The sequence below is a fragment of the Lissotriton helveticus genome, chromosome 6, assembly GCF_964261635.1.
Source record: "Lissotriton helveticus chromosome 6, aLisHel1.1, whole genome shotgun sequence".
NCBI classification, from domain to species: domain Eukaryota; kingdom Metazoa; phylum Chordata; class Amphibia; order Caudata; family Salamandridae; genus Lissotriton; species Lissotriton helveticus.
In genome coordinates, this window is record NC_136067.1 from 521,985,826 (window position 1) to 522,013,089 (window position 27,264).

A 27,264-nucleotide genomic window follows, 5' to 3' on the forward strand; every position below is an offset into this window, starting at 1 on the left:
GCAAAACACAGCACAGCAAAACACAGCACAGCACAGCAAAACACAGCACAGCACAGCACAGCACAGCACAGCACAACCAAGCACAGCACAACCAAGCACAGCACAACCAAGCACAGCCCAACCAAGCACAGCCCAACCAAGCACAGCCCAACCAAGCACAGCCCAACCAAGCATAGCACAACCAAGCACAGCATAACCAAGCACAGCATAACCAAGCACAGCATAACCAAGCATAGCGTAATAAAGCACAACAAAAAATAGCATAACAAAAAATAGCATAACACAACACAACAAAACATAGCATAGCAAAACAAAGCATAGCATAGCAAAACACAACACAACATAGCATAGCATAACAAAGCATAGCATAACAAACACAACAAAACATAGCATAGCATAACAAAACATTGCATAACAAAACACAACATAGCATAGCATAACAAAACACAACATAGCATAGCATAACAAAACACAACATAGCATAGCATAACAAAACACAACATAGCATAGGATAACAAAACAAAGCATAGGATAGCAAAACAAAACATAGCCTAACAAAACATGGCATAACAAAACATGGCATAACAAAACATATAATAGCATAGCAAAACATAGCATATCAAACACAACAAAACATAGCATAGCAAAACAAAGCATAGCATAGCAAAAGATAGCATAGCATAACAAAGCATAACAAAGCATAGCATAACAAAACATAGCATAGCATAACATAACAAAACACAAAATAGCATAGCATAACACAACATAGCATAGGATAGCAAAACTAAACCGAGCATAGCATAACAAAACAAAGCATAGGATAGCAAAACAAAACATAGCCTAACAAAACATGGCATAACACAACATGGCATAACAAAACATAGCATAGCAAAACATATAATAGCATAGCAAAACATAGCATATCAAACACAACAAAACATAGCATAGCAAAACAAAGCATAGCATAGCAAAACAGAGCATAGCATAACAAAGCATAACAAAGCATAGCATAACAAAACATAGCATAACAAAACATAGCATAACAAAACATAGCATAACAAAACATAGCATAGCAAAACAAAGCATAGCATAGCAAAACACAACACAACACAACATAGCATAACAAAGAATAGCATAACAAACACAACAAAGCATTGCATAGCATAACAAAACAAAGCATAGGATAGCAAAAAAACATAGCATAGCATAACAAAGCATAGAATAGCAAAACAAAACATTGCATAGCATAACAAAACATAACATAACAAAACATAGCATAGCATAACAAAACAAAACATATCATAGCCTAGCAAAACATAGCATACCAAACACAACAAAACATAGCATAACAAAACATAGAAAAACAAAGCATAACACACACAAGCACACACACACAACCACACACACACAACCACGCACACATAACCACAACCACACACACAACCACAACCACACACAACCACACACACAACTATCTATCTATCTATCGCCCTCACTCTATCTGTCTATCGATCTATCGCCCTCACTCTATCTATCGGCCTCAGTCTATCTATCTAATCGCCCTCACTCTATCTGTCTATCTATCGGCCTCACTCTATCTTATCGCCCTCACTCTATCACCCTCACGCTATCTATCGCCCTCACTCTATCTATCGCCCTCACGCTATCTATCGCCCTCACGCTATCTATCGCCCTCACTCTATCTATCGCCCTCACTCTATCTATCTATCGCCCTAACTCTATCAATCTATCTATCGCCCTCACGCTATCTATCTATCGCCCTCACTCTATCTATCTTTCTATCGATCTATCGCCCTCATTCTATCTACTTATTTAGATACTGATCGCCATCACTCTATCTATCTGTCTAGCTATCTATCGCCCTCACTCCTATCTATCTATCTACCTATCTATCTCGCTCACTCAATCTCTCTATCCCCCTCCCTCTATCTATCTATCCCACTCACTCTATCTATCTATCCCACTCACTCTATCTATCGCATCACCACGGCATCACTAAGGGGCACAACAACATCACTATGCGCTACCACAACAACATCACTATGCGCTACCACAGGATCATTGAATGCCACAGCATCACTAGTCGCCACCACAACATCTCTCAGCCCCACCACAGCATCAATCTGTGCAACCATTTACCAACAACTGGGTCAAATATGATCTCTCAATGTTTCAAGCTTTATTACAAATGTAACAAAAAGATGTTAATATTTCACTTCTGTTCTTGGATTTTCGTCACAATAAAATACACTGAACATATTCTTCAGAAAAGTTATTTACAAAAGTTTAAGCTATTGCCATTATAAATTACAATAACTTTTATTTAAGTATTAACCCCTTCAGTGCTAATGACAAGGGTAACTCGTCATGGAGTTTCCATTGATTTAAATGGAAATTACATTGAAGCGGCGCAAGATGCCTAGCATCCAAGTGGTTAATTATTAAAAAAATTCAAAGCCATTGTTATTTGTAATATCAATACATCTAAGTCACGTGAATACAACACATATTGCATTACAAATGCTATAGGTGTCACAAGTTATAACTATTGGCATTGTAAATGACAAAGCTATTATTTTTGCTATTTTCAAAACCAACACATATATAACAAATGTGTCATTTACAATACCAATAGCTCAAACTTTCCTAATGCGAGACCTTATGCATTGCAAATGCTTGTTTTGTAGGTGGCTCTGTGTGAGTGGCTCTGTGTGTGTGTGGCTCTGTGTGTGTGTGGGGGGGGCTCTATGTGAATGACTCTGTGTGGGTGGCTCTGTATGTGTGTGTGGGTGGCTCTGTGTGTGTGTGTTTGAGGGAGTCTCTGTGTGTGTGGGTGCAAATGCAATAGGTCTCGCATTTGCGAGAGATTAAGCTATTGACACTGTAAATGACAATGCCATTCATTTATCTGTTTGCAAAACCAACACATAAATAAAAATGTTGTCATTTAAATGCCAATAGCTCTAACTTTGGCAAAGGCGAGACCGTTGCATTGTAAATGCTTGTTGTTACTGGCTTGTGTACATGAGTGCCCATATGCCTGTTAAACTTTGTAAAAATGGTTGTCAGCCTTTGCTGAACTCTGTGCGTGGTTGCCGTGCCTTTACCCCGTGTGCAGAGACTGGATAACAATTGGTTCTGTCGGCATTTGATGGTGGTTGTTTACCGTTATGTTTTCCCAAATGTGAATATAAATTGATATAAAATCCACGTGCACGCCTTCCTATTTACTCTAGGTTAATTAAATACGTAAAGACAGATTATTTATTCTTTTTCTCCCTTGCAGCTCTCTGCAGCATCGTTTCCTCTCTGTATGCGTCAGTTGCACAAATCCCTGCGTGACAACCACCATCTTCGCCATGGAGGCCGCATGCAGTATGGATTGTTTCTTAAGGGCATTGGTCTAACCCTGGACCAGGCTCTGCAGTTTTGGAAATTAGAATTCATGAAAGGGAAAGTTGATGCTGAAAAGGTAAGGAGCGTTCTTTGGAAAATTGTTGCTTTGTCTGCATAAGAAGGGTGAAATAAATGGACGATAAAGACAATGTTATGTTGTAGGTGATTACCCGTCTTTGCCATCTTGTGTTTTATTTGCATGTTATGTAAAATCAGTCCAATGTACGTCAGGTTGCCAGCCAAGACTTACACGAATACAAACACACTCATTTGGCATTTCTTCTTGTGTGTATGATAATTTTATAAAATAAGAAATATTTAGCGTTCCTGTATCCGCCTGATTTCTAGTGTAACATATCGCCCCCTTAGTATATTTTCTCTGACATTGGGAATTTTGCCTTTGGACTTTGAGGCTTGTTACTCAAACAATTCTGGATTTATTATCCCAGTCTTCTATACGGGTTTTTAGACCAAAGGAACTACCTCTACACAGAACACTGTGTATTTGTTTGCTGGCCGTTCGTGCGGAACACATGAATGAATGCTTGCTTCCAGCAAACTACTGCTTTTCTCTGTGATTTACATTTACTGATTGTGGTCGTCAGAACAAAAATAGTCTACGTATGCAATTGATAATGATTTCCTGTTATTTTCTACTTAACCTTCAGGCATTAGATTACGTTATGTGTGAAGACCATTTTGAGTGCCTTGCGGCTGAATTGTTCTCTAATTCGATTCCGTTTCTTCTCAGTAGTATTCAAGGTGTGAGTAAATTAGATGATTCTGTGCAGCACGCAGGTTTAGGGTATCTCAAGCAATTTGAAAGAGAATGGTGGGTTTCCTTAGCAATCCTTGCTTCAGGTAATAGGTCTTCAAAGTTTAGCTCACTTAGCCTACTCATTTCTTTGGCTTCAGGTGAACGAGTTAGCAAGCCTAGCATAAAGAGCGGTGGCTCAGCGCGAGTGTAGATGTAGTACAATGCAGTTAACACTGCTGCAAGAAAGCTGTGAATGTAATGTATGGATATATTTTATCCAGTGGTGGTTATTTTGGGCCATGTTTCCATAGGACTTTTTTTTTTCTTTGGTAATAACTTTGGCACAGTTTGCCGAAGCATTCCCCCAAAACGTTTACCCACTTAAGATCCTTCTTGGAAAGTTTCTGGGTGATCCATCTGAAGGCGGGCGAGGAAAAAGAGGGGCCCAGAACACGTTGCCCCGCACAATTTTTTTTATAGGAAAATTGAACAGCGATACCGCAGAAATGTCTGAACGGAATAACACCAAATTTGACTGAAAGCTACATTTTGGTCCGGAATGTAAATTGTTGTAAATCTGTTCAGTAGTTATTGAGAACTTAGGGTTCAAACATATAGGGCGGCAGGGATACGATGGATGCAGCTTCAGCTCTTGTAAAGTGCGTCTTGGGCTTGCCTTGAAAGGCTGTATTTGCTAGCTGGTGGCAAGTAGTAATACATAAAACTATCTAGCAATAGCTTTCTTTGCGATAGAACATCCCTATATGATTTGACAATAGTTGACAAAACGTTGTTGAGATTTACGTATCTCCTTCGTTTGATGGTGATAAAACTTAAGATCTCTTATAATATCTGAGTGTAGGAATCGTTCACCTGGAGTGGAAAACTTGGGGGGGGGGGGGGGGAGGGGGCGGAACAGTTGGTAATTTAATGGTATGTGTTGGACTTGGCCCTTTTTGCAGGGTCATCCCTGAACTTTTTGCCTTCCTCCTGTATTTTGTCTGACCTGTTTTTGTTGGTTTTAGGACCAGACCGTAGTACAGTGCGCTGTGGGTGCCCAGGACTGGTAAATCAAATGCTGCTGGTGGGCTTGCAGCACTGGTTGTGCCACCCACAGAAGCAGCCTGTAAAGTGTGTCTCAGGTCTGCCATTGTAGAGCCTGTGTACAGTCTGGTACTGCCATGTTGACTGGGCAAGTGCACCCACTTGCCAGTCCCTAAAGCTTTTCTTTTCTGCAGATTAGTCACCCCTATGGTAGGCCCAATGGCAGGCTGCATTGCAGGTGTTTCACTATTGCAAGGCTACCTGTTTCCCATAGGCCAGAATGGCCAGTTTGATTATTACATCTTATAATCCTAACTGACTCAGGGTAGAAATTCGAGTTTAGTATGCCTGAACTCAGAATGATAAAATGCATCTTTTAGTGAAGTTGGTTTTAATATTCTGTGTTTGAAAATACCACTTTTAGAAAGTAGGTATTTTCTTGTCTAACCATCCAAGCCTGCCTCTGCTAGGTTGTGTATTCCTTGTCTGGAGTTTGAGTGACAGGGGCTGGCGGATTCCAGGAGACAGGGTGAGTCAGGACAGGGCTGAATAGAGAGATCTGCATGTAGATTAAAGGGAGGAGTTGCACCTGGGACCTGAATAGGGCTGTGCCTTTCCTCCACAATGCTGGCTCCACCTCCTGTGGTTCATCTGATGTCCCTGCACTGTGAAAGGAAAGGAGTCCTGTGAACAGAGTGCTCCAGGACTGACCAGAACTGGTTTGGACTAGGCAAAGGCCTCTCTGCCTTCAGAGAACAAAGAGAATATGTGTATAAAAGGGGAAACCCAGACCCCAGAACGTTAGACCACTTTTGGGAAACAAGAAGAGACCTTTGCTGAGGAGAGAAACCAGAGAGACTGAGGAGAGACTAGCCCTAAGCTGAAGTGCTGCTTGGGGGATTGGCCTGCAGTGGTTGCCTGACTGCCAAAGAAAGGAGAGAATAACGTTGTGTACTTTCATCAGCTTGTGAAGGATCTCCAAGGGCTTGAGATAGAGCTTGCCTCCTGCTGAAGTCTCAGGGACAACAGACTTCACCTACCAGCTCCCTAAGAGTTTTTTTGGAAGGGCCTGCTGTTGTGTTGGGCTTTCTGAGGGACTGTGTGACGCAAGGAGAAGCGCGACTCACAAAGAAGAAGCGTGTCACTGCCGCGGTTGTCGCATCGCCGGAGAAGAGGATCGACGTCGCATCAGACGCCGCCGCCGCACCAACGGAGAAGCGTGTTGCTGCCGCTGTAGCTGTCGCATCACATCGCCAAAGCGCCTCGCATCGCCGGAGAAGAGGATCGACGTCGCATCAGACTCTGCCGCATCACTGGGAAGCGTGTCGTAGGGCCTGTCGCGGCTCAGAAGAATCGTTGAGTCGCTACACGGCCGTCTGGCGTGCACGCATCGTGTCGCAACCAAGAGAAGACACAATTTTTGTTTCATAGCACTGTATCTTCATCTCATCACGGCGCTGCAGGTCGCATCGCCACGGAAGCGCAGTAAGAAACCGACGCATCGCCTCCCCACGCCGAGGAGAACAGACGCATCCCCTACGCATCAGTAGGGACCAGACACATCACTGTTCTTGCGTGTAAGGAACCAATGCATCACCTTCCCTGCAACACTTTCGTTGTATCGCGTTACACATCCTAAGGTACCTTGAACTCAGTGTTGATTTTACATCTTGAGAGAACTGAGCTAATTCTACCATTTTTGAAGTACAGTATTGTGGATTTCTGTTTGTGGTCTTGTGTTAAGTCTATATAAAAATACTTATTTTTATACTACAACTTGTGTGGTGCCCATCTGTAGTGTTGTCAAATGCTTTACACACTGCCTCTGAGATAAGCCTGTCTGCACGTGCCAAGCTACCAAGGGGGTGAGCAAGAGTTATTTTAGGAGTTTAGCCCCTTACCCTGACTAGACGCAAGGGTGCCTATTTGGTCAAAGGTACCTACCTCTGCCAACTAGAGACCCCCAAATCTAACAGTATGATTCATCTGAAAATCCAACACTCACTTAGGTAGAAATGAAGAATTATTACTATGCAATGTCGGCCTCTCACTCTCTCACTCTCTCACTCTCTCACTCACCCCCTCACCCCCTCTCTTTCCCTCCCACCGCCCCCCCATTACAGTCAGTATCCCAAAAAGAACGACTTGAGTGGGCAAAAAAAAAAAATGGAAATAGAATGCCAAAGCTTATTGACCTTCCACAGGCTACTGCGAAATCTGAGTCTTCCGGGCTCACCAACTTTGCAAAACCTCTTAATCACCAGTTGTATGAAAAGCATAGGGATCACAAACAGCTAATTCTCAAAGGACATTTTTTTTGCCTAAACTCCACATGGAACACAGTGATGGTGGTGTAGAGATCATAAGGAGAAAGCTCAAAATAAGGCAGAAAGATTTTTGAGCTATTTGAAAATAGGAGGGATGTTACCCTTACCAGTGTCCCCACGCCAACAAGATACAAACCATGGGAGATGAAGCCAAGAACAATTACGTTAGACATCTTGAAATTGGTAGCTGTGCATAGATGAATGGTAGTTAAGCTGAAAAGGGAGCTGTACAGTTGGTCCCTGCAACCTACCAGAGCTTTGTCTTAATACATCTCTATGCAAGATAAAATTGTCACCAATGTAGTTGTGAAAAGCTTTGCTCCAGTAAAGCAGAATGTCCCTTAATTACATGGGCTGAACTGGAGGGTGAAGGGACCCTGTTTCATAATAAACTCCCACGTGGTCTGCTATGAACTAGAACCAACCTGACATTTTTTGTTGCTATTGTAGCTGAATCTTTTTATTCTAGAATTTCACCATATGTCTAAAAAAATAATTTTCATTATTTTCAACTAACTTTTTTCAATTATTGTCATTCTGCTATTCAGTGAGAATGTGTGTTTAACGGATGCACCTAGGAACAGAGGAGCAATGTGTTTTTTATTAAAACTAAAATAGAACCCTTAAGGTCTATTCTTTTGGAGAGTATGAGCTTAATTTTCAGCATGGGATGTTGTTTGAACTCGCATGTGTGTTAAAGTCCTTCACAATGTTAGGCGGAGGATGTTAAAAGGGGTATAGCTACGATAAATTACAAGAACTCAGTTCTGGGTATGTGTAAAGGAGTGTTGCGATAGTTTGTGTGCGGTTATTATTAGACCACCCACATTTGAATAAATGTTTTGAATTCAGACTGTGTTCTAGTAAGAGTCCGGATCGTGCCCAGCAGAAGATGTAATGTAGACCATGCTGGCAGAATCTTGTTCTCCCCTAGTTCTTATGAGAGTTCCATAAACTTGCTGCAGTCCCTGAGAAGGGTTGTTTTCTAGTCCTAAGTTGTTTTACATTTTAGAGTATCCAGCTGGAAAGAGTGCTTGTTTCTCAGACCTCTTTGGCCTCTGTAGACTGGAAGTTAGACAGAGATGAGGGTTTTTCTGGAGACGATAGTATATGCCATGCAGCATGCTTTAAATAGGATACCAGCAGCTAGTGGAAGGATGCTAATCTAGACCTTTCTGAATTGGTGAAATGTGGTTGAACTTTCGTGATGTTGGGAAGAGTCCATGTGTAGTGTGAAATGTTGCTTTCAGCAGGCCCATGGACTAGTGGGGAATGCCTGCCAGAACACAATTCTACAGATTAGTATGGAGATGATCAGATCATGTCCTTTTTAAGGTTTGTAAGTAGGAGTTGTCTGTGATTTGGTTAGCTGGTTTAGGTGAGAGGCTAGAGAGTGAGCATTCTCAATTGTTAAGCCCAGTGAGTATATTACAGAGACTGGATGCGGGATGGAATGATCAAATATCAAAAAGATTAAGGTTTTGATGGTTTACTGGGGTGTTTCTCAGTACAGTACGTTGTGATTTACATTGCGAACCAAGTTCAGAGTCCTCCTGCTACATGTTCTGGGTATTGTGTTCTGTCTCTGGTTGGGTGGCAGTTGGCAATGAGTTGTGGTTGGTGATGCCACATTTGATTAAACTTGCACGGTGTAGGTATACATGATTGGTTTTGTTTATCTTGTTCTGGCGTGTATATGGTTGCAGGTAATGGAGACCATTTAAAATCTCGACAACCATGACATCTGGGCAAGGCATATTTTGCTTGTAAACTTATGACAGTAACTGTAGTGATTTACATGGTTTACTTGCTCCAAGGAAAATGGTAATTAGTCATAATATACTGATTTACGTTGGACCTGCCTGCCTCTCATGGTCACCTTCAAACTTTTTGCTTCTGCTCCTCCTTTTTTTTTAATCGTTTTTGTGTGATTTCAGGATTCTGTGCACTTGACCACTGCTAAAGTGCTTGTGTTAACCACTTTAAACATTGTAACATTCTTACACTGATTGGCATATTTAATTTACTTGTAAGTCCCTAGTAAAGTGGTACTAAATGTACTCAGAGAGCCTGTAAATTAAATGTTCCTAGTGGTTCTGCAGCACTTATTGTACCACCTGCTTAAGTAACCTTTATAAACATGTCTCAGGTCTGCCATTGTAGCTGGATTTAAGGATCAACTTAAATGTAGAGAGAGCATCATACTCTCCTACAGATTTAAACAGTAAATTCAAATTGGCAAAACAAAACCCTTTCAGACGTAAAAGTTCTTTTTTAAAACGCATAAGTCACCGCAAAGGTAGGCCAAGATAGCCCATAGGGCAGGGATAATTGTAATGAAAAAGGTTGGACATGTGTGTTCAAGTTTTACATGTCCTAGTAGGAAAAAACACACAAATGTGTTTTTTTCACTACTGCAACCTATCCCCTAGAATGACATTGAGTTCTCATTATATTTATCAAGCAATAACCTTTGATTGGAAGCAGGTAGGATTTTTTAATGTTTGCCGTCTAAGAAATGATCATTTAAAGTCATCTTTAATAGTAAAGTCGGATTTTCAGTTGCAATTCTGAAAATGCCCCTTTTAGAAAGTTAGAAATGATGATGGAGCCTTGTCAGGTTCCACACCAGATTGCACTGCTAAAAGGAATTTCTCCAACAAATTTGATTAACTTTCTTCTTTATTTAAATCCATCCTATTATTTCCAAGTATTGCTACATAATCATTTGATGCTTATATATAATGAAAGTGTCATACTCCTTGTTCACCGAATGCCTATCAAGGCCTTTAGCACAGCAACTGGGGATTCACCCTTCCTTAAAGCTTGATGTTAAGTTAAAGATTAAACCCAATGCATTTCTAACAGAGATCACCAAAATATCCAATTCAGAGTCCTATTGCACTACTTTAAATGTTTTACTTATACCTACGATCCATCCTTCATTTACATATAACACTGGAGAAGGCTAAAAATAACACTAAAATAAATATACAAATCTCATGTAAAACAAATCAATACATAAAACAAACAATAACTAGTAAGTTAAAAATGTACCATGTGCTTGAGCCCCAATCTTAAATCTCCCCCCGACAACCTAACTGCTATCATAATTGAATGAATTAATAATTCCAGACACAAGGTGCCTACAAAGCTAGTGTGCTCTAACAAACTGAAATGTACCTTGTGTGCACGCCATGCGTTAATGTTCACTGAAGTGTGTGTACCAGCTAAACACGCGTAAATGCTATTGGTGCTTTTTAAAAACAAATCACGTGATAGAACTCAATCACCTGACAAGCACACCCAATAAACTAGACAAGACTCAGACTGACCCCTTCGTACCTAAACCCCATAAGTCATCCAAACAAGATTAGGAGCACAACAAGTATGTAATTGCAGCATTAAAAAACATGAGCCTAACACAAATACAAAAACATGTAAGCTACAGTGGTGGAGGGGTGACGAGAGGGAACAGGGACCCCAATACCACAGCAGGTCATTGGAGTGCAGAGAAAAAAAAAGCAGAGGAGCAGCACGGATAGGGTGAGTACTGTGCAAAAGAAAAGTGGCAGGTGAGTAGAGGAGAGGAGTGGGGCAGAGGTGTGTGAACTAAAGGAAAGTGACAGTGGTATATTCAGAAGAGGGGGGTGGTGTGAAGAAGAAATGAGAGCAATACAAGGGTGAAAAGTTTGTAACGGAGAGGACAGAGGGGTAAGGGAAAATAAGCGTCGGGAGTATTAGATTGGGCTGACGTGTATAGAGGGGAAGGTATAGAGGTAGAAGGAGATGGACGCAGAAGAACATGTTACTTAGCTTTGATTATGCTCTTTTTAGTGGATACTCTAAATACAGATTCCTCACCTTTTGAATTTTCTGACTATTCCCGATGCATCAGACTGGATCCGGAAAATCTTTAGCAGTACCACTGTGTGCCCTTAGGTGGTGTTGTGTGGCTCCGCATGTTACTTCCAGAGACAAACAATGGCGTCTCACATTCACACAACTCCACCTACTAGTGCCACCCATGCAGGAGGACGTCCGTTTCTTTCTAGGCTGTCTGTGCACCGAGACGTACAGTCAAACATCATTAGTCTTGACCATTGTACAGATCTCCAGACTTGGGACCTTCCAGTTCACAGAACAGGGAGGTAGGAATGTTGGTGAGGAATCTGTGATTAAATAGGCAAACGATAAACCGATCATTACTGAAGGTAAGTAATTTGTTCGTTTGAAAGCTACTTCTGATTGCAGATTTCTCACCTTTTGAATATATACCAAAGAAGTATCTCCCCAGGGGTCCGTCTGGAAACTGGCTCAAACCAGAAAGTCAATCAATCAATTAATCAGTAATTTTAAAAAGTGTGACTACTCACCCATGGGGGTCTCAAGGCACTAAAGGGGTGGGGGGTCTGCGGTGTAGTCCAAGCGCCAGGTCTTGAGGGCCTGCCTGCATTGCGGCAGCAACGGTGATTGCCTGAGATGCAACAGCAGAGAGTTCCAGGTCTTTGCAGCGAGGTAGGAGTAGGATCTTCCTCAAGCCGTGGTATTGCGGATCAATGGGATGGTGGCCAGGGCCAGTAGGGCAGAGCGGAGATGTCCGGTGGAAGTGTAGAAGAAGAGGCTGTGGTTGAGTGTAGCGCTTTTAAGAATGGTATATTGACCATTGACTCTATTTTGCATAACTGACTCCATCTTGTGTAACAGGCACCATTTTCTGTGCTCGCACGTAGCTGCAAAGTGGGAAGGGGATGTTTTCGCTCTTCAATTGTTTTCGCTCCTCATCGGTCAGAGTGAACTGGAACATGTTGTGTGGAATGTGGGCTTGGTACCTTTCAGCGAATGTGTGGAATGTACAGCTCTGTCTCGGAGTCAAAATACAGGGGCCTAGCCTGCTTTAGTCTGGACTTGACACAGACCAGTACTGTCAGCTCGGTTTTTCGTAACAGAAAAAATGGGACGAAGTTTCTAGAACCTTCGCCTCACATTGAATAAAAGGTATTAAAGACGGAGGAACCTGGCAGGCTGAAAGCAGCTCACTTGTGGGGTACACATACTGTCACAAGAAGAATCTCGATTTGTGTCCCAATCGAGAGTCTTGCCTGGCTGTCAACAGGCTCCTCCAGCTTGAGCTGGCGAGGATTTTGAGTGAACGATCGGTGAGGTGTTACTTACTTTGTGTGTATAATTTCTAAGCCACTCTGCTACATGTATATATGCTACATGTTCTTTTGGTTTTGTTACTAAGTTACTTGATATTTGGGAGTCTGCATTAACCAATATATTTTGCCTTCCTTTTCAAAGTATTGACTCAATAAATGTATGTGCCACTTTAAATGCACCTGAATTTGTTTTCTTACCTCCCCTTAAGAGAGTGCCTGGTCTTTTTCTATCGCCTCGTCTTTTGGGATTGCTGTTTTACGTGTGTTATTTAAAAGTGCAGCAGTGCATTTGCCTCCTCTCAGGAGTGCTGGGTTTGGGTGTGTTAAATTTAGTAGCACGACATTGAGGTATGCAGGTTTGGCATTGTGGAGGGCTTTGTAGGCGTGCATGAGACGCTTAAAGGTGATTCTTTTGTTGACAAGTAGTCAGCGTAGGTCTCTCAGGTGGCCAGTGATGTAGTTGTGGCTTGGGATGTTCAGGATGAGTCTGCCATTCAGGATGAGTTTGCCAGGATCGATAAGGCAAAATGCCCTTCTCATGGTACCTGGCTCTCCAGATAGTAGTGCTTAGTGACGTGGAGCAACTTCCACGCAGAAGCCAAAACAGTGGTAGCAGCCTCGGAACTGGTGGAGGGAGCCCGTAAGCCTTCTGGAAGCTACTTAGCCAGTGCATAGCAAGTTTAGGTACAGAGCACAATCTAGAAATAAAACGCTCCTTCTTTCTGTACTGCTATGCCTTTCTTCGCTCAAGTTCCAACAAAAAGATGTCCATCCACACAAAGTTCCCTGGTATGATCAATGTATAAGCTCTTTTGGGATCCATTCGGGAAAATCTCTCCTCTTTGGAGAGGTGAGGTGGAGCGCAGAATGCTTGGAGGTTGATGTTTGGCGCGACATGAAGAGGAGTTTCCATCTTCAGCAGGAAGGAAAATTTGCTCCTCCGTACCAGTTAGTCATTAAAGAATGTCGTTAACAGGGAGAGTTGACAGAGATGGCTTGTATTACTCATATGCCTCATCGATGTTATGGTGATTAGATAAACAATCTATAGAGGAAGGAGCTGCAATAGACAGCTGTACCATCATTTAAAGCAAGTGCACATTAGACATTTGAGAACTAGATTTAGGTCCCACTGAGGCTTGATGAAGGGTGTGGGAGGAAACAAATGCTGCAGTCATTTAAAAAAATCTTGTCATAGTAGGTGATTTCAATAAGAGTGCTGGTCTGACAATTGCAAAACAAAGCCGTAAGACACAACAAATAACCTTCAACTATGTCCAAAGCAAGTCCTTGCTGGGCTAGAGATAAAACAAAGATCAACACTACGGATAGTTTGACTTGAAGTGTGTTGTTCGGCAAGTATTGCATCAAAACACAAACTTGTCCCAAAGACGGCATGTACTGATTCATGGAAGGACGACTGCCTGCCAGAATTACATCAACTATTTCGGGATGAAGGTCGAAAGAAGTCCGCTGCCACTGCTCAATCTCCAGTATTCTCATATAGTGGTTTACCCAAAAGATCCCACAGTACCTGGCAGAGGAACAATATTGATGAAAAGAATTGGTATATTATGGGAATGGATCCTTACAAATCTAATATACACTGTGAAAATTTAAATGAATCATTGGTGATGCATTTAATTATACAGAACATAATTTATTTTGACTTTTTTTGACCAGCATAGTAATCTTCACTCCGGGCACGGGTACCTGAGTTGTACATAGTAAAGGAATCTTGACAATAAAAGTATACATATATAACAAAACTGATAGGAGAAAAAGAACAAGAAACATTGTAGCCAATTCTGTACAAGTTACGAATTAAATACTAGTTACAGTTCATGTAACAACTAGAAGCGTCCATAGTAACAGTTCTGGAATGTTTTTTATTTTATCTTTCAGTCTATCTCTTGGTATAGATTCTGCTTTCTGTGCCCCCTCTCAGATGAGCTCAACCTTCTAGCACTCTTTTAATCTTTCACAACATGATAATCAGCCTCCTTTCTGGACAAATGCAGAATTCAGGCAGCCTTAAGTATACGGCAGCTGATCGCTTCTTTAGCAATCTCCTGGCCTGGGGGCTTATTTATGTTCTACTAGTGGAACGTCCTGACACCACTTCATTTGTGAGCTAATATTAAGTGCCTGTAGTCTGCCTTAGTGCACCCGACATGCATGCGGACACTTGGTGCGTCTCTCCCATGGAGCTTCCTCATAGACACAGCTTTTTTACTGTATTGTTCTCCAACACTTCACTCTGCAAGCCATAAGCAACACCTTAGCATGCTTGTCTGAAATGTATATAGTATTAATCTCAGGGTCGTAGCTAGAGCTTGTGGCGCCCGGGGCTATCCCTCAGATTGCTGCCCCTTGGGGGGGGGGGGGGGGGGGGGGGTGAGGGGTGCTGGGGAAAAAGGACGGTGAGCACTTGAAAGATGTCCGAGAGACACATAGTATTGCTGCTAATAGTTACCTCGATCATGCAAGTTACATGCTACACAGTTGAATACACCGGTGACTGGCAGTACAAAAGAGAACCCACAGACTGCATGATCTATCTGGGGACTCAGAAAAACCGCATGTGACATCCATCAGAGAGCTGTATTCACAGCCGGTTAGCTCATGGATAGCTGCACCCCGCTCCGGATAGCAGCAGGCTTGGAAGCGTAAAGACACACGCTGGCCCTTGAGTGACTGAAAAAGCCAGAAGGCCTAGAGGCCCGAGGCCTCTTCTAGGCGCTATTTCCCTCCTAAAGTGTGGCAGCCGAGGTCTCTGTGAATTCGTAGGTAGGAGCTGCCACTGGCTCCCTTAACAACCCTGGGCCCAACACGTTACTTTGAGTACAAAAATACCAGGGCCCTCCGCTTCGCCAAACACCAATTATAAAGGCACTTCAAATGTCCAAACTGAGCAAACCCCAAAACAGAGCCGAGCTCCTCGCTTAACTCCACTACAGTAGCTCCCTTAATCACAAAAACTCGCAAAAACCAATTGCAAATACTCACTTCCTTAACGCAGCAGCTTGTAAAAACAAGTTCCAAAACACTCAAATTCTCCCAAAATGAGTAATCCCGATCCCAAGCACAGACTCCGCATATACCACAAGGCTCCGAGACACCCGAACTCCCTGGCAGATTCTAACCCAACACAATCGGACACCGGCAGCCCCTCTCTCTTGGAGTTGCCTGGAACCCCCTCACCTCAAACTTAAAAACGCTGCGAGGCTCCGATGCTCCTGAGCTGGGTGCCAGACCGAGTCCGGCTGACACGAGGCTGTGCAGTCGATCTGGGCCGGCTCCTTTCCAGAACCGTTGACCACCCGAAGAACAAGAGAAAAGGCAGCGCCGCGATCTCCCTCCTGCACAGAGGTTTCCCCGTATCCTCTGCTGTGGGTGGCGGCCGCAGCACTGGAGGCCCGTTTCGCCGTAATAATTTATTTGGGACACTGTGTTCAACTTTGTTAGTTCCCAACTTCCCAAAATAAAATGTAAAGGCGGACGCAACAGGCCTCAGTGCCGCGCGGCCGCCTCAAAAATGGTTCCTCTTGTTGCTACGCCAGTGATTAATCTCTTCCCCAGGCATGTCTATAATGTCTTTATCACATGAGATTGCATGCCAAATTGGAACGCATAGTACAATCGGCTCCCAGACAACGACTATTTTGCCCCCTCCTTGTATTCATGCACATATGATTTTAAGCTCTGCATGTTCGACATCTCATTTCCCCTCTCCTCCCCTCCCCTATATTTTTGGTGCACTTCAAATGTTTTGTGCACCAGATACTATGTTAAAGTATGCATTATTTTCTATAGGTTGATCGTTCTTTCACTGTCCTGAAGAGGCTCTGAATCATAAAGGGCCATAACCAGCCAACACTACAAGCTGGAGGAGTCTTTTTTTCAACCACTAAACCTTCTACCAATACCACAGGAAACAATGTGCTTCGCGTAAATCAGACCTATTCAGACATCGACTGAGGGCGACTCACAGGAGGGGTTGTGCCTTTATTGTACACCACACCTCACGGCAGGTAGGAGACACCGTGGCTGAGTGGGGTCTCGATGAATGGGTGTCCAGCGTTGATGCAGTGGCAAGAAAATTGCAGCCCTGAAGAAATTGCCTGAAAAGTTGATAAGGCAATGAAACATGTCGGCTTGTGGTATTGGTATGCATGCTTAGCAGCCAGGCTTGCTTTTTAACTTGATAGGTTGCACGAAGTTAAAGAATAAAAGTGATAGTAACGTACACACCTATGCATTTTAACTACACATTTTGAGAATTTTTCGTTTTCCACTTTTTCACTGCACTCATTATTTTCTTTTGGACGCATTCATTTCTGGGCTTGATGACCGCCAATGGTGAGAACAGGGCTTATCTGGTGAGTACCTATCAGGTATCCGGATGGTGGTTCGCCCGTGAGGGGTCATCTCGCCTATACACATTTTTTTCACATTAGATACACACTAGTGTTCTGTACATTCATTCAGACTGTCATATTTGGGATGGAAGTTTTTTAATTTGGCAAGTAAACGTGGTACTCACTACCCCAACTGCATATAAGAAAGGGGAGATAATTGTAAAATTACATTCTCTTCCAGGGGATCCTCATCAATAGTCATAAGCATTAGAATATTCCCGCCCATGTGTGGGACCCCGGAAACACTATATTATATGTGCCCCACATATATATACTCATATATATATAAATACATATATATATATATAACATGCAATAGCAGCCAATAAAAACAGAGCTGAAATATGCTGTGTAGAATTTCCACCATACATGCAATAATAATAAGCATTAGAAACATGAGAAACAACACAAAGTTTGTTTTAGAAACTGTTTTAATGCTCAGAAAGCAGTAGAAATTCTTATAACTCACTGGAAGCATAGAGAGCTCCCAGGCTGCATTGCAAACACACAGTCTAAAAAGACTGAAAAGCTAACCTGTAGCTACATAGCAATAAACTGACACCGTGCCTTTAAGGCACTCATGACCCCCAGTATCCCATCATGCCTCAGGGGTGACAGTTAGGTCAGTTGTTCTTTCCGGCTCCTTTAGAGAAGGACCCTGGTTACACAGCTCCACTAATTTTCCTGTTTTTTGACAGAACAACTCTTCACTTTTGACAATTTTTTGTTCTTACTCGGCATTTAACATCTAGTCAAGTAAGATACTGTCTTTTTCAGTCAATTTGGTGAGCCTTTTCTCCTGAAAATGCCTTCACTCTTTGACAAATGCCCTTCTTGTGGCAACAAGAAGGCCAAGTCAGACAACCACGACGTCTGTATCCTGTGTCTGCCTGAGGAACATGATCCAGGCACCTGTCCTCATTGTGAACACCTGTCAGGAAAAACTTTAAAAGACATGGAGAGGATTCGCATTTATGGCCTAGCTCATAGGTCATCAAGAGGAAGATCTCCGGTGAAGAAGGGCTCCAAGAAGACTCATTCATCTTCCAGAAAGAAGTCTTCATACCCCTCACCCTCAGCGTCGGGCTCGGCGCTGAGAAAAGAACCACCGGTGGATCATTCATCGTCTAAACTACCGACGACGGCGGGCTCGCCATCGAAGAGAAGACCAGGTACGTCGACGACGTCGAAGGATCCAGTTCCATCGTCGAAATCCCCTCCGTCGGCGTCAACCGGGCGACGTCCGACGTCGAGGAAGGGAACTCCGCCGCCGTCAACCGGGCGACGGTCGGCGTCGAGACCCAGGACCTCTCCGCCGTCAACCAGGCGACGACCGGCGTCGAGGGAGGTCACCCCTCCGCCGTCGTCATCCAGACGTCGACCGGCGTCGAGAAGTGTGACTCCTCCGCCGTCGTCGAAGAAGCGACGTTCGGCGTCGAGGACCAAGACCCCTCCGCCGTCGACAGGGAAGAGTCGATCGGCGTCGAGGATGCAGTCTCCGTCGGTGTCTCGTCAGTTCTCGGCGTCGAGGGTGTCCAATACCCCTCCACCGTCGTCGCACAGACATTCGACGTCGATGCAGAAATCTCCGTCGACGGCTGATCATCACCGTTCGACGTCGAGTGAAAGACCTCCGTCGACGATTAGACATCGTCAATCGGCGTCGAGGCAGGGTGCTTCGTCAACGACGTCGAGACTTCCGTCGATGACTGGGCATCGTCGTTCGACGTCGAGGGAGAGGTCTCCGTCGAAGGCCGGTACTCACCGTTCGACGTCGAGACGTGGAACTCCGTCGGCGGCTGCTCATCGCCGCTCGACGTCGAGAGACCATACATCCTCGCATAGACATTCTAAAACAAGATTGTTTGATCCGCCGACTCCCCGAAAGCACTCGACCACGAGGGAAGATCGCTCGGCGTCGAGAGGTTCAGATGTGGTGATGGTAACGAAGTCAGCTTCCCGTCATTCCACCTCAAGGTCCTCTGGCTCCTCAACTACGTCTTCGAAGTCCAGAAGTCCAGTACGCAAGTCACCTGAGCGTCGGACGGACCCTTGGGCGGATAAAGTCAGACTTTCACCTAGATGGTATAAGTCTTTGGATCATTGGAGAGATTCTGGAGCTGCAAAACGTATGCAGGACTACGCCAGCTCGCAGCACAGGTCTCCTCTTCAGGATCTAGTGGAGGAGATGGACAAGCATAGCCCTCCCAGGCGCAAATCTCCGGTGAGAACACCAACTAGATCTCCCAGAAGGACCCGATCTCCCAGAAAAGACCCAGAGGAGCGGGTCAGGTCTCGCTCTCCTAGACGTGAAGTGCGTTCGAAAGGATCCAAAGAGAGGAGGCACAGTGTCCACCGTAGACGTCGACGAACTCCGTCTACTTCCTCTACCTCTTCTACCAGGTCTTCCAAGAGGGACTACTCCCCTACTTTGACGGACAGTCCTACGTCCCGATCCTCCCCAGTGGATGACATTGGCACGTATCTGGACGTCTTGCAAAGAGGAGCTCAGAAGCTGAACATTGAAATGTCTGTCCCTCAGGTTACCACGACAGTCATTTTTGAGACTCTACACAAAAAGGCGATCACCCCGCCTCTACTGCCATTAGTTCCGGGGATTATAGATCCTGTCAAGGAGGTATTCCTAACTCCGGCGGCTATCAGAGCGGTGCCAGCCCGCATCCAAAAGAAATACAAACCGGCCTCTTCTGACCCGGTTTTTGTAAGATCGGACCCGCCAGCAGACTCTGTTATTGTGGCGGCGGCGAGGAAGACACACGCAGTGGCAGGTTCTTCTTCCGTCCCCCCAGACAAGGACAGCAAGACGCAAGACTCCTGGGGTCGCAAAGTTTGCAACTCAGCTGCGTCGACTCTTAAGGTTTCTAGTGCGGCTGCACTTCTGGGTCGGTACGACAGAGCCTTATGGGACTCTATGGAAAGGTTCCAAAGCCAAGCTGCCAAAAGAAGACCAGCAGGACTTTGAAGAGACCGTGACTGAAGGATGTCTGGTGGCGAATCAGATGATAAGCACGGCTGCGGATGGTGCTGTCCTGTCGGCGCATTCCTATTCTCATGGGGTTTGTGCCAGGAGATCGGCATGGTTACGCTTGACAGGCCTGAAGCCGGATGCTCAACATCGCATCCTTAATCTCCCCTTTTCGGGTTCCGCTCTTTTCGGTGAGCATGCGGACGAAGAAATGACCCGAATGAAGACGGAACTAGACACAGTGAAAGCGGTGGGCTTGGAAAAGAAGAAAGAGTTCAAGCGTCGTTTCAAGCCCAACTGGGGGAGAGGGGCTCAACAGAGGGTTCAAACCCCTCAATGGTCCCAAAGTAAAGCCCAAGGAAAACCCCAGTTTCGAAGTAAACCTGGCAGAGGTAGAGGAGGTCATCAACAATCCTCTACCACTACAAGAGGAGGAAAAGCCTGATCAGTGGCTTCCTCTGGCGCCGTTGCCCACTCCAGTGGGAGGAAGTGCTTCACAACACCTGGCAGAGTGGGTCAGCATCACCAAGGATCAGTGGGTGCTGAATATACTGCGCAATGGATACAAACTACGTTTCCTGGCTCCTCCAAAGAACATACCTCCAAAGAGCGCTTCCCCTCACCAACTAAGCTTGCTCCGAAGAGAGGTAACAGTTCTACTACAAAAGCGAGCGATAGAGGAGGTTCCTCTCGCTCAAAGAGGAAAGGGAGTTTACTCCAGGTACTTTCTTGTCCCCAAAAAAGATCAGGAGGACAAGTTCAGACCAATACTCGATCTACGACTTCTAAACAAGATCATCATCAGAGAAAAGTTCCGCATGCTGGCTCTTCACCAAATATGCCCACATCTTCAAGCCGGAGATTGGATGTGTTCGGTGGACTTGCAAGATGCGTACTTTCACATCCTAATTGCTCAACAACATCGCAAGTACTTGAGGTTTGTCGTAGGCCTCTCTACAAGGTTGGGGAGCGCATATGGGTCCGCTTCAGATTCAAGGCCTGTGGTCTGCGCAGGAGCAGACATACCACATCAATATGCTGGAACTCAGAGCGGTATTCCTGGCTCTCAAAGCGTTTTTACCAGCGATAGAGTCCAACTCAGTCCTAGTTCAGACAGACAACACGACCACCATGTTCTATCTGAACAAACAAGGAGGCACAAGATCTCGCCCTCTGTCTCGAGAGGCTCAGGCAATTTGGCATTGGCTCCTCTCTCGAGGCCTCACGATAGTGGCGGTGCACCTGCCAGGCGAGTTGAACGTAAAAGGAGACGCACTCAGCAGGCACTTCGAAGATCAGCCAGACTGGGTGCTAAACGACGATGTGGTAGAAGAGCTTTTTCGTTGCTGGGGTCGTCCAGCCATAGATTTGTTTGCAGACGACGAAAACTCCAAATGCCACGCCTTCGCGTCCAGGTTCCACCGGCCTGGAACTCAGGGGTTTGCTCTGCTGATGGATTGGTCAGGGACGTTCGCTTACGCGTTTCCTCCCCTGGCTCTGATTCCGAGAGTAGTTTCCAAGCTCTGCAGGTCGAACATGGAAATGATCCTGATAGCTCCGGATTGGCCGCGGCAGTGGTGGTACCCGGACCTTCTACATCTGTCTGTGTGTCCACACAGACGACTCCCTTGCAGGCCGGACCTGTTGAGCAAAATGAACGGGAGGATAATGCATCCCAACCTCCCATCATTGAACCTAACAGCATGGCTCCTGAGGTCCTGCAATATGGACATTTGAACTTGCCTCCTGAGTGCATGAACATTTTAAAGGAGGCTAAGAGACCTTCCACGAGAACGTCCTATGCGTTTAAGTGGAAGCGGTTTTTCCTATGGTGTAGGGATCATCACCTTGATCCGACTAAAGGACAGGAGGACGTCATCTTGCCATACCTCCTTTCCCTAGCTACTGCTGGTTTGAAATACGCTTCTATTAGGGTGCATTTGTCAGCCATAGTAGCATACAGAAAATCACCAGATCAGGTTTCTTTCTTTCAGGTTCCAGTGGTTAAGGACTTCCTCCAGGGGTTGAAGAAAGTGTATCCCCCTGTGCGAAATCCTTCTCCTCCATGGGAATTAAACCTGGTGCTATCCAGGTTAATGTCACCACCTTTTGAGCCCATCCACAAGGCCTCTTTGCAACATCTCTCTTGGAAGGCGGCCTTTTTGGTGGCGATTACCTCTGCTCGCAGAGTCAGCGAGATTCAAGCTCTCTGTGCGAAAGAACCATTCACTATCTTTCATCACAATAGGGTAGTCCTAAGGGCTCATCCAGCTTTCCTACCTAAAGTCATCTCTGATTTTCATATAAATCAGTCCATTTCCCTCCCTTCATTTTTTCCAAATCCTACGACCCCAGCCGAGCGGTCACTTCACTCCTTAGATCTTAAGAGAGTGCTCAAGTTCTATTTGGAAATGACCAAAGGGATTAGGAAAACGGATCAACTGTTTGTGAACTATGGTTCAATGCGAACAGGTTTTCCAGCGGCCAAGAGGTCCATCGCGAGATGGATTGTCTCTTGCATTAAATTGGCTTATCAGCTTGCAGGCAAGCCTTTGTTGCAGTCGCCCAAAGCGCATTCCACTAGAGGGAAGGCCGATACAGTAGCCTTCTTGCACGACATTCCAATGTCAGAGATATGCAAGGCTGCGACTTGGAAATCAGTTCATACCTTTACGAGACATTACTGTCTCGAGTCTGATTCCAGGGCCGATACTCAAGTAGGACAAGCCTCTTTGAGGAATCTATTTGGGTAGCCTACGGCCTGTACAAGCTTAGTGAATACTAGGCTTAATATGGTTTATTACTGTATTGTTACTCCTTTGCCCGCAGGGAGATGAGGTGAGGCTCGCTATTCTATTCTAATGCTTATGACTATTGATGAGGATCCCCTGGAAGAGAAGGATTAGTTACTTACCTGTAATCCTAGTTCTCTTCCAGGGGTATCCTCATCAAAGTCATAAGCAACCCTCCCGCCTCCCCGGGCAAAGGACATTCTTTAATAAGGAGATATGGTTAACCTATTTGTTATTGGGTTTATTTTCAGTCTCCGAAAAGAACAACTGACCTAACTGTCACCCCTGAGGCATGATGGGATACTGGGGGTCATGAGTGCCTTAAAGGCACGGTGTCAGTTTATTGCTATGTAGCTACAGGTTAGCTTTTCAGTCTTTTTAGACTGTGTGTTTGCAATGCAGCCTGGGAGCTTTCTATGCTTCCAGTGAGTTATAAGAATTTCTACTGCTTTCTAAACATTACAACAGTTTCTAAAACAAACTTTGTGTTGTTTCTCATGTTTCTAATGCTTATTATTATTGCATGTATGGTGGAAATTCTACACAGCATATTTCAGCTCTGTTTTTATTGGATGCTATTGCATGTTATATATATATATATATATGTATTTATATATATATGAGTATATATATGTGGGGCACATATAATATAGTGTTTCCGGGGTCCCGCACATGGGCGGGAATATTCTAATGCTTATGACTTTGATGAGGATACCCCTGGAAGAGAACTAGGATTACAGGTAAGTAACTAATCCATACGGTGTACACGTTTGAATTTACGTAGAATTGCCTAAAAGGACCTGGTCATTGTTGTATTGATGACTGCATGAGTGGAGGGCGACTCTGGTTCTGTTTTTCCCTCGTTGCTCCTAATTGTGTATATGTTCCCATGAGGAACCCTGGGCAAGACGGATTTGCATATGGCTGGGTCTAAACTGGAGTGGCATGGTGAGCAAAAGAACAATGGATTTAACTCAGATCTCCTAACTGGGGGTGAATGTTTTGATGTGTTCTGCATTCCGTCGATCAATTGTGTGTCTTTTGCTTTCTCGCTCTAAGTGCGCCGGGAATGCACAAACATGGGTCCCGGGCTCACTGGGCCCCTGGATTCAAGCTAGCCTGGCTGATGAGGGTTGAAACCCTGAAACCGGTCCTAGGAAGCTTGTTTCCTATCCAGGGAGGACCTGGTATGGCAGTTCAGGCTAGACTGTTCCAATGTGTTGCATTGTCACTGTGAATGACCCTTGGCTTTGCAATGGCTCAGAAGTAGCCTAGGTTTATGCCTTTGTGACTGGCGCAGTGAGGTGAGGCATGGGGAGCAGGCTGTTAAACCTTTCCACTGGCATTAATTAATTGACGCACCACTATCTATGATGAACGTTCTTGGGTGATTGTTCACTTTTAATGTGATTTTGGGAAAGGGTCCAAATTAAGTGTGTCACTTTGTTTGGTGAGCTTTCTTTGAACTGTAATTTTCTGTACAGGCCGCTAACCCCACATGTGCATGAAGTTCTTTGGTAGATACCAGTGCACACCCTTCTTCTTTGCTGGTATCTGATAGTGACGTTGGAGATCCTTTGTATTATGAGCTTGATGATGATTGATTTTGCCTGGTTTCTACTTGTTGTAGCTGGTTTTACTTTTTGGTGTTAGTGGGGTGGTGAAAATGCTTCTGAGATTTACTTTTCTATATTTTCTTGCCGTTGTGGTGCACTTGATTTTTCTCTAGCTAACCAGACAGTTCTGAAATGGTTCTCTTTCCCACAACCTTTGCAGACTTTTCCTATAGCAGAACAATTACCTCCATAGGGAACTGAAAAAGAACCACATCGAAAGTATAACATTATTTTCTTTGACATCAACTTATGTCTATCTTGTTTATGCTTGTGCTTCATTTTCACAGGATGCTTGTTTCTGGTCTAGGGAGGACCTGGCTTGGTAGTTTGGGCTGGACTATACCACGAGGAGCAGGGTCAAGACTGATTTGCATATGGCTGAGTCTAAACTGGGGTGGCATGGTGATCAAAAGAACAATGGATGTAACCCAGATCTCTTGACTGGGGTGAATGTTTTGATTTGTACTTCATTCCGTCCATCACTTGTGTGTCATTTGCCTTCAATAATTAAGAAGTACAGCTATATTATGCAAAAACAACTGGAAGACTGAAGACAGTTTCTAGTTGTTACATGAACTGTAACTAGTATTTCATTCGTAAGTTGTAAAGCGCTAAATTGGCAACTATTTTTTTCTTGTTCTTTTTCTGCATATGAATGAAGAGATATACTAAACTCCACCCCTACACCCCAGAAAAGTGAAAATTACCCCCCCAAAAAAATCTAAAATAATTTCGGTCTTGGTTAAAACTAAATATATACTTAAACTTTTTAAACCATTTGCATAGCAAACTGCTTTTACGCTGTAAAAATGCAACTTTTTTGCACTTGGTACACATAGCAATCATGTTAACGTATGCCAATACACTCCTGCCTATAAGAAATTAAAACTAGTTTTATTTCTCTGCAATCATTTTTAATTACATGACCATGAACCACAGTGGCAAAGATGACTAAATAGCTTTGTATTCCCTATGCTGGAATTAAATACTTTAAAGATAACTAGAACAAATCTGACATGATAATCCTAGACTTATCGAAAGAGGCACAGCACTGGTTGGGTATGTTTTAGATTACTAGTGAGAAGGTGGATTGTTGGTTGAGTAGGGTGTGACCCCTTCTCAAGCAACAGCCACAACCCAATCAGTGTCAACCAATAAAGACACTAAATTAACGTGTGCCTGTTAGACCTGGCACCTTGGCGTGGGTCTCCCTTCTACTTTTTGTTACTGTGCCTGATGTATTTTTCTGGTGTTAGCTGCTCAGAGCACTGTGCCACTGCCAATCAGTGCCACAGTGCAAGTGCTCCCTGTGTAAAATGTATACATTGATTGGATTCCATGATTGGCTTATTTGGTTTACTGTCAGACCACAGTAAAGTGCACCAGGAGTGCCCAGGGCTTGTAAATCCAAATGCTGCTAGTAGGCCTGCAGCACTGGTTGTGCCACCCACAGAAGCAGCCTTGTAAAATGTTTCTAAGGTCTGCCATTGCAGAACCTGCGTGCAGTCTGGTACTGTCATGCTGACTGGGCAAGGGCACCCCCTTGCCAGTCCCTAAACCTTCCCTTAACTTCATATTAGTCACCCCTATGGTAGGCCCAAGGGCAGGGCGCACTGTAAGTGTAAGGTAGGACAAGCCCTGATGTGTGTGCCATGTCCTAATAGTAAATTAGAGCCATTTTAGTTTTTCACTATTGTAAGGCTACCTGTTCTCATAGGCCAGAATGGGCTGTTGGAATTGTTACATTCTATGATTCCAACAGACTCGGGGAACATGGTAGAAATTCGAGTTTGGTATGCCTGAATTCAGGATAATAAAATACATCTTTTAGTAAAGATTGTTTTAATATTCTGTGTTTTCAAATACCACTTTTAGAAAGTTGGTATTTGCTTGCCTAACCTTTTCAGCCCGCCTCTGCTAGGATGTGTATCTGCTGTCTGGTTTCTGTGAGTGAAAGGGCTGGGGAAATCCAGGAGACAGGCTGGGGCTGCCAGGTGGTAAATAGGAAGATTACAGCCAGATGGGTGGGAGGAGTGCACCTGGACTCTGAATAAGGCTGTGCTCTGCCACCACAATGCTGGCTCCACCTCCTGTGGAGCGTCTGATGTCTCTGCCCTGCACACTGAAAAGACAAGCCAGAGTCCTGTAAACACAGTGATCAAAAACTGGACTGAACTAGGCAAAGGCCCCCTGGCCTAGAAGAACAAAAGAAATGTGGTATAAATATTGGAGCCCTGCTCCTAAGAAATTAGATCCTGCTTGAAGCAAGAAGAACCTCTGCCTGACGAGAAGGAACTGGGAAAGCTGCAAGGAGGAATACTGTCCCTGACCTGGGGGATTGGCCTGAAGTGGTTGCCTTGCTGCGAGAGGAGAGGAAAAGACTAAAGAGACTTTTTATCAACTTGTGCTTTCAACAATCTCCAAGGGCTTGTGGGTGAGCTTGCCCCTGAACGGAGTCCCAGGACTATTGGACTCCTACTGCCTCAAACAGAGCCGCTGGACATTTGCAAGATTTGTCCTGCCACTGGAGCCGCGATCTGAGTGCGACTCCTACCCCCCTGTCCGCTTTGAAATCCGTGCTTGGCCGCCCCGCACCGTGTGACTCCGCTCCAGATTCGAGCCATAGCTCGCACTGTCCCAGAAGGGCCGCCCGCACCCTGCTTCACTCTCCCCCCCTTCGAGCCGCACTGACTCGCCGCCTCCCTGCCGCTGGAATTTAAGATCCGAGCGCACCGCTAGGAA

At 44.5% G+C, this 27,264-nt stretch overlaps 1 protein-coding gene across 4 annotated transcripts in view; it reads left to right on the forward strand.

Moving 5' to 3' along the window:
- The window catches only part of PRIM2 (DNA primase subunit 2), a 1,274,342-nt gene that overhangs the window by 662,258 nt on the left and 584,820 nt on the right, over window positions 1–27,264 (forward strand). For all 4 annotated transcript variants that reach the window (XM_078647995.1, XM_078647996.1, XM_078647994.1 and 1 more), the window contains one exon: window positions 3,308–3,493. In XM_078647995.1, the coding sequence (XP_078504121.1) occupies window positions 3,308–3,493 (186 nt within the window). The remainder of the gene's footprint in view (window positions 1–3,307; window positions 3,494–27,264) is intronic.